The 8,646-nt window shown below is 46.3% G+C and overlaps 1 protein-coding gene across 1 annotated transcript; it reads left to right on the plus strand.

Annotated features, from left to right (window-relative positions):
• Positions 1 to 5,578: 5,578 nt before the first annotated feature.
• On the plus strand, positions 5,579 to 6,609 carry LOC119349598 (chlorophyll a-b binding protein of LHCII type 1-like). The gene has a single exon (XM_037617656.1). It carries the CDS (start codon positions 5,675 to 5,677, stop codon positions 6,473 to 6,475), a length of 801 nt encoding a protein of 266 aa, XP_037473553.1. The 5' UTR covers positions 5,579 to 5,674; the 3' UTR covers positions 6,476 to 6,609.
• The last annotated feature ends 2,037 nt before the right edge of the window (positions 6,610 to 8,646 follow it).

Consider the following 8,646-nt stretch of genomic DNA (forward strand, 5'->3'; position numbering starts at 1 on the left):
CACGGGGTACTGTTCATCTCCACCGTCGACCTCCTCCAGCCTCCACGGGTTACCGTCGACCTCCTCTAGCCTCCACGGGCACCTGTTCATCAAGCGTCCACCGCACGCTACTCCACCGGCTACTGTTCAACCACCCCTCCACAGGCACCCCTCCATCGTCTACTGTTCATCCAGCCCTCCATACCACGGGGTCCTGTTCAACCACCCCTCCACGGCCACCCCTCCACCGTCTACTGTTCATCCAGCCCTCCACGCAACGGGTTTCTGTTCATCCAGAGGCAACGCCACCGCTCACTATTCATCCACCCCCCGCAACGCTCACTGTTCATCGCAAAGGCAGCATCGATCGGCTTCAGTTAGCAGCAGTAACGAAGGAATCGCTCCATCGGGTTCAGTTAACAGCCATCGATCGATCGCTTGGGTTCAGTAACGCGTAGCCTGCAGTGCAATGGGTTCAGTTAGAACCCAACCCCTCGCTCGGCTTCAGTTAGAGGCAACGCCTCGCACACACGCGCGTACGTACGAGAGAAACGCACATCGCTCCGCCCCCGACCTCCCATCGTAACCGGCAACTCCCCGAAATTTTCCTCCCCCTCGCTTCTACCACGGTTTTTTCCGTCATGGACGGCCCAAAGAATGTCATGCAGCTGCGTCTCCGGCCCGCCCAGGATGAAAAGTCCATTTTCTGTCATGATTTTTTGTCATAGAAGTAGGAGCCCACCACATCTATGATGATACCGGGTTTTGTCACAATTATCGTCATAGAAGTGTCATATGTATGACAGGAAAAAAATTCGTTCGGCCCAAAATGTCACGGATGTGTATTTTTTTTGTAGTGATACCTTGATAAGATTTTGAAGTAGTTCAAAATGGAACAGTCAAAGAAAGAGTTCTTGCCTGTGTTGCAACGTGTGAAATTGAGTAAGACTCAAAGCCTGACCACGGCAGAAGATAGAAAGAGAATGAAAGTCATTCCCTATGCCTCAACCATAGGTTCTATAAAGTATGCCATGCTGTGTACCAGATCTATTGTATACCTTACACTGATTTTGGCAAGGGAGTACAATAATGATCTAGGAGTAGATCACTGGACAGCGGTCAAAATTATCCTTAGTGAAATAAGGATATGTTTCTCGATTATGGAGGTGACAAAAAGGTTCGTCGTAAAGGGTTACATCGATGCAAGTTTTGACACTGATCCAGATGACTCTAAGTCTCAATCTGGATACATATTGAAAGTGGGAGCAATCAGCTAGAGTAGCTCCGTGCAAGAGCATTGTTGACATAGAAATTTGCAAAATACATACGGATTTGAATGTGGCAGACCCGTTGACTAAACTTCTCTCACAAGCAAAACATGATCACACCTTAGTACTCTTTGGGTGTTAATCACATAGCGATGTGAACTAGCTTATTGACTCTAGTAAACCCTTTGGGTGTTAATCACATGGTTATGTGAACTATTGGTGTTAAATCACATGGTGATGTGAACTAGATTATTGACTCTAGTGCAAGTGGGAGACTGGAGGAAATATGCCCTAGAGGCAATAATAAAGTTATTATTTATTTCCTTATATCATGATAAATGTTTATTATTCATGCTAGAATTGTATTAACCGGAAACATAATACATGTGTGAATATATAGACAAACATAGTGCCACTAGTATGCCTCTACTTGACTAGCTCATTAATCAAAGATGGTTAAGTTTCCTAACCATAGACATGAGTTGTCATTTGATTAATGGGATCACATCATTAGGAGAATGATGTGATTGACTTGACCCATTCTGTTAGCTTAGAACTTGATCATTTAGTATGTTGTTATTGCTTTCTTCATGACTTATACATGTTCCTATGACTATGAGATTATGCAACTCCCGTTTACCGGAGGAACACTTTGTGTGCTACCAAAGTCAAAACGTAACTGGGTGATTATAAAGGTGCTCTACAAGTATCTCCGAAGGTACTTGTTGGGTTGGCGTATTTCGAGATTAGGATTTGTCACTCCGATTGTCGGAGAGGTATCTCTGGGCCCACTCGGTAATGCACATCACTATAAGCCTTGCAAGCATTGGAACTAATGAGTTAGTTGTGGGATGATGTATTACGGCACGAGTAAAGAGACTTGCTGGTAACAAGATTAAACTAGGTATTGAGATACCGACAATCGAATCTCGGGCAAGTAACATACCGATGACAATGGGAACAATGTATGTTGTTATGCGGTTTGACCGATAAAAATCTTCGTAGAATATGTGGGAGCCAATATGAGCATCCAGGTTCCGCTATTGGTTATTGACCGGAGACGTGTCTTGGTCATGTCTACATAGTTCTCGAACCCGTAGGGTCCGCACGCTTAAAGTTTGATGAAGGTTATATTACGAGTTTATGTGTTTGATGTACCGAAGGAGTTCGGAGTCCCGGATGAGTTCGAGGACATGACGAGGAGTCTCGAAATGGTCGAGACGTAAAGATCGATATATTGGACGACTATATTCGGACATCAGAAAGGTTCCTAGTGATTCGGGTATTTTTCGGAGTACCGAAGAGTTACGGGAATTCGTATTGGGCCTTAATGGGCCATACGGGAAAGGAGAGAAATGCCCCAAAGGGTGGCCGCACCCCTCTCCATGGACTAGTCCGAATTGGACTAGGGAGGGGGGCGCCCCCTTCCTTCCTTCTCCTTCTCCCTTCCCTTCTTCTACTCCAACAAGGAAATTAAGGAGGAGTCCTAATCCCGGTGGGAGTAGGACTCCTCCCTTGGCGCGCCCTCCTCCTAGGCCGGCCGCCTCCCCCCTTGATCCTTTATATACGGGGGCAGGGGGGCACCTCTAGACACAACAATTGATCCCTTGGATCTCTTAGCCGTGTGCGGTGCCCCCCTCCATCATAATCCACCTCGATAATATCGTAGCGGTGCTTAGGCGAAGCCCTGCATCGGTAGAACATCATCATCGTCATCACGCCGTCGTGCTGACGAAACTCTCCCTCAAAGCTCGGCCGGATCGGAGTTCGAGGAACGTCATCGAGCTGAACGTGTGCTGAACTCGGAGATGCCGTGCGTTCGGTACTTGATCGGTCGGATCGTGAAGACGTACGACTACATCAACTGTGTTGTGCTAACGCTTCCGCTTTCGGTCTATGAGGGTACGTGGACACACTCTCCCCTCTTGTTACTATGCATCACCATGATCTTGCGTGTGCGTAGGATTTTTTTTTTGAAATACTACGTTCCCCAACAACATTGATGCTAGACTGGAAATTTTGCCAGTCTAATGTCGATTATGATATTAATGTAACATGTGGCGTATGATTATATTTCTGACCAAACATTGTTTGTAATAACGTGTCACACTACATTAAGTTCTTCTCCGCCATCCGCTCTATAGTGATGCAAATCTATATATGTTATAAAGACAATCCCCACTAGCGGAAATCCAGACAATCCCCACTTACGTTCTACGCTAAGGGAAAACTCGAAAGGTTAAAGGTTTGTAGCCAAAATGCTCATAGTAAAGAGAGAGGAGATATGTTGTGATGACATATTTTATCTATGGAATTGTCATGATGCTCATGTCATGTTTTTATGTTGGCTTAAAGAATGTTTTACGTGGCTCAGCTAGAAGGTTTTGTCATGAAAGAAAGGTAACATAAGGCATGTTGTCTAAATAATTCATTTTATGAATTAAGTTAAACATTTATACAATGGTACCTTTAAGTCTGGGGGAGTAAGTTCACTACATTATGTAGATGAAAACTCACTCGCTAAACCAAGAATTTTGTATCTCCCAATAGTGACATATAGCATCTTAGTGTTTTTCCATGCATTAAATGTATGGAGAATCACCGGGGGACATAAGTCCAAGAGGATTACATGTCGTATTATGATGGAATACATCGATGGAGCCCAAAAGGAACACATTGTGCATTAGTGCAATATCTCAGTCGCTCATAAAGTCGAGGGCAATAAAGTTGGACATTAAGTGTATGAGGAACCATTTAAACTGATCAGATAATGTCGGTTTCTTATGCTTCAGCTATCAGAAGCGTCATGTATTAAAGTATCACCGCGCCCTCTTATTTACGATCAGGATATTTGGTAAAAAATGTGTTTATTCCAGAACTAGACCATTGGAGAGCCGATATCAAGTTTTTGCAGTATATGCAAGGCAATAAAGATAACATGCTCACTCCGAACGAATTTGATAACCTCAAATTTGTGGGTTAATCAGACATTGGTTTGGCAAGATGTGTAGATATGAGGACTTTCATGTAAAGTTACATCTACACTGTTGCATGAGGAGATTCGTGAGGAGTTCATAAAGGAAAATCATGAAATAATCAATGATGCAAACGAATTCATGGCATGTTAAGAGGCTATCGGGCACGTTGTATGTGAAAGGAATCTTATTGCTGAAATGGTAGTGGTACTGTGGTAGACAACATACTTAATCAACTTACTTCGATCATGAACATGCAGTTCTCTATGCGAGTAACAACTAGTCAATTGGTATTGCCAAAACCACTGACTTTATGTCATTGTTGTGAAATATAGAGTTCATGATCAAACATACGATGTTTGATTTGTAAGTTTTTGAGGTTCCTCTAAGCAAGGCTTAGCATTTACCCTTTTATGATAAGGTTGTCGGCATGGGTTAGGGAAGCTTTTTGATCCTGGAAATTTAGGACCATCAAATAAACCAACTCCCATAAAGTATTATGTATTCCATTTTGAGGTAGATGATATACTATAAGTATTGAGGTTAAGCGACACTTCATCCCTAGATCGCCATTGTTACTGATTTCAGATAAAAGAAAGTCCCTTTTTGACATATATCTGTATATTGTATACACGAATATAGGATCCGCTATACCCTAGAAAAATCTTTTCCAATACTGGAATAGACAGATTTAGTAGAGAACAACTTGTTACCATTGACCAGTCAACTAAGAATCCAGACGGTGCTTGGAGGGGATATCAATTTGGAGATGGAAAACATCAGGAACAATATCTAGGCAACTCTTTACTTCCCTACAAAAAAAGAGTGTACGAGTAGACAAATGGATACCACCGAGCAGCTCAATATCTAGGCAAGCTTGCGAAAAATGTCAAGTTGCAGTTAACCAGCTTGGGATAAGAACAACCGTCACTCTGAAAACTACATCTGCCATCCCCTTCACGACACCTACGTTTTTCACAGCCTCTCACGGCTAAAACCGACGCTTCCCACGTGAACGGGCGCTACGTTTACGTCTGCGTCCCCAGTGAAATTATCAGCGACGAGTGCCAACTGCCAAGTGGAGTGAGCACTGAGCAGACAGACAGACACACCCGTGATCTGAAGAAATCCGAGGAAAAACCCACGGCCACGAGAAAATCCACGGCACCCAATCGCCAACCCCCACGACGATCCCGAGCCGCAGCCACACCTGTTCCCTCCACCCTGAGGCTCTCGCCGCGCCACCTCGCCCGCGATATCCACCCCGCCAATGGCGTCCGAGCTCCAGATTTTTCTGGCCCCCGCACGTCTCATCCCCTTCCCCTTCCTCCCGCCGGGTTAAATAGCCGCCTCCGCCGCTCCTCTCAAACCATCCCGCCATACACCACCACAGCCCCACTCCTAGAGAGCACGCACATTGGACACGCACGAAGTCTCCTCGACCAGCGAGCAATGGCGACCACCGCGATGGCGCTCTCCCCCTCCTCCTTCGCCGGGAAGGCGGTGAAGGACCTGCCGTCGTCGGCGCTCTTCGGGGAGGCGCGCGTCACCATGCGCAAGACCGCGGCCAAGGCCAAGCCGGTGTCGTCGGGCAGCCCGTGGTACGGCTCCGACCGCGTGCTCTACCTCGGCCCGCTATCCGGCGACCCCCCGAGCTACCTCACCGGTGAGTTCCCCGGCGACTACGGATGGGACACCGCGGGGCTCTCGGCTGACCCCGAGACCTTCGCCAAGAACCGGGAGCTGGAGGTGATCCACTGCCGGTGGGCCATGCTGGGCGCGCTCGGCTGCGTCTTCCCGGAGCTGCTCGCCCGCAACGGCGTTAAGTTCGGCGAGGCCGTGTGGTTCAAGGCCGGCTCCCAGATCTTCAGCGAGGGCGGCCTCGACTACCTTGGCAACCCCAGCCTCGTCCACGCGCAGAGCATCCTCGCCATCTGGGCCTGCCAGGTCGTGCTCATGGGCGCCGTCGAGGGCTACCGCGTCGCCGGCGGCCCGCTCGGCGAGATCGTCGACCCGCTCTACCCCGGCGGCAGCTTCGACCCCCTGGGCCTCGCTGACGACCCCGAGGCGTTCGCGGAGCTCAAGGTGAAGGAGATCAAGAACGGCCGCCTCGCCATGTTCTCCATGTTCGGCTTCTTCGTGCAGGCCATCGTCACCGGCAAGGGCCCTCTCGAGAACCTCGCCGACCACCTCGCCGACCCCGTCAACAACAACGCCTGGGCCTTCGCCACCAACTTCGTGCCCGGCAAGTAAGCTGCTAGGTGTTGTGTTGTGTCTGGAAACCGACCGTGCACGTACGTACGTACGCGATCAAGTGTGCGCATGCATGCGTGCATGCAGCTGGGTTTCGTTTGTACTACAACCATGCATGATGTAAAGTACGAAGGTTGAATGCAAAAGGCTGTTGTTAGACATGATGATCTCTTAGGATCAACCTGAGCATGCAATCACCTGTGTTAATTAACCGGTAGTTGATCTTGCAATCGATCGGCTTTCAGTTTCTTAGTTCAGTGGATGCTTATCATACAGTGGCCGGCAGTGGATCTTTACAGCAGTAAAAGTAGATGTCTTTGGCGAGAATCAAGAGGAACTTTTTTTCCAAGTGGAGAACAAATAATCTGTCTGAAAGTTGAACTTGAAACCACCGTTAAGTAATCTACGGCAATCTGACGAACCTCTCCATGAATGGCGAATCCATCGGCGAGAAGCTACGTCGCAAGCTAAAGCAGGCAGCAGAACTTTCAGGAACATTGCCCACCCTAACAAGCAGCAGGAATCCTGAAGGAAAAGAGGACCTTTCAGAAATGACAGAGTAAGCATGTATTAGATTTGAAGGCTTCAAGACACAAAACTGAAGAAACTAGAAATGCATGGCCTAAAGAGTCACTAGAAGAAAATTAAATTAGCATCACAAGATTTTATGGGCTGCAAAGGTATGATGCCATGCCAGGCAACACATTCAGTGAAGGTGGGGCGTAAAAGATAGCATTAGCAGTACAGCAAAACAAATCAAAATTTCAAACGGCTCCACAATCTTGCTCCAGGGAAGAAGAATATAAAGAGAAATATATTCAGACCAGCGAGTCAAGAACAAAATTCACTTGGCATCATCAGCCGGTACAGTAATTACGTATGATGTTTCTGTTGTTTGAACACCCAATAATCCTCAGACACATACTCCCTCCGTAAACGAATATAAGAGTGTTTAGATAGTGATCTGAACGCTCTTATATTTCTTTACGGAGGGAGTACTAGGTACCAAATCACTACACTTGCTGGAAACTGTAATCATGAGGAGTGGTAGTTTGTAGCTACAATACATGCACTGCCTTTTCTGGTAGTTGATAGCACCTGGACTAGTACATGGTAGTAGCACCACACACAACAAAGTACAACTTGCTCTCCAAATCACAAAGCAATACTGCATACAGCTCTTGAGCAGTTCGACTGAACATATATGCCGTGAGGTCCTCACGCCGTGTCGCCGTGGGTCTTCTTCATCAGGCGAGCCCAAGCTATAGCCACCGTAACGATGGCAACAAGAGTCGGGACTATATACACACACGCACAGGGCGCACAGGTCCGTTGTGAGCGACATCGAGTAGCAGATAGCCATTGATCGACGACGGCGTGATTCATCAGAACATTTAGCGTCTCAGGATCAGATAGATAGACAAAAGCGCTACACATGCACAAACGGGGGTACGGGTATCTGCAGAGGGGTTCATGAAAGGAGAAGGATTTGCATGCAAGTTATACTGAGTCGGTCGGAAAGGCTGTTTACTGCTCCTTGCAGTATACCGTTTGTCAAGTCTTGACCCCTCAGAAAATTATATATCTTGAAGAAACAAAAAACAAAAATGTGAATGTGTATCTGTGAGATGTACTAGCTAGAGGGGAGGTATATATCAAGAGAATAGTGGATTACATCACAATTCTCGAAGCTAAAAAGACTTTGAATAACTACTTAAACTAGATGATACCCCGTGAATTGATGCGGAATGAAATCGGTTGCAAAATCCTTGGTTGTATAATAAGCGTGATAATATTATATATTGCATTTAATTATTCTATAGTTTGCAGATATTTATTGAATTTAAGTAGCATAATAAGCGAACTGATATCCTGCAAAAAGTAAAAAACGATCTGATAAAAGGTCTCTTAAATAGAGTTCAACTTTATTGCAGCTTGCAAAGACAGAAGGATCTGTATATGTAAGGAAACAAATTCGTAGATAATTACCCGTCAATCAAATTGCCTACAAAGTTTGCGAAGATCACCAGCACATTAACCCATGCATTCATGGAACGCTCGTACTCTTCAGAGCACTTCGTCTGTTCCTCATTCCATCCACGGCGAGACTTGTAGGCGATGATTCGTAGAGTACCGTAGATCAAGCCATACACGAAGACAGGGATCAACTA

The sequence above is a fragment of the Triticum dicoccoides genome, chromosome 1B, assembly GCF_002162155.2.
Source record: "Triticum dicoccoides isolate Atlit2015 ecotype Zavitan chromosome 1B, WEW_v2.0, whole genome shotgun sequence".
In the NCBI taxonomy this organism is placed as follows: Eukaryota; Viridiplantae; Streptophyta; class Magnoliopsida; order Poales; family Poaceae; genus Triticum; species Triticum dicoccoides.

Bases quoted from the DNA above. Each gene is read 5' to 3' on its own strand.
- LOC119349598 (XM_037617656.1), top strand. From the start codon at position 5,675: ATGGCGACCACCGCGATGGCGCTCTCCCCCTCCTCCTTCGCCGGGAAG.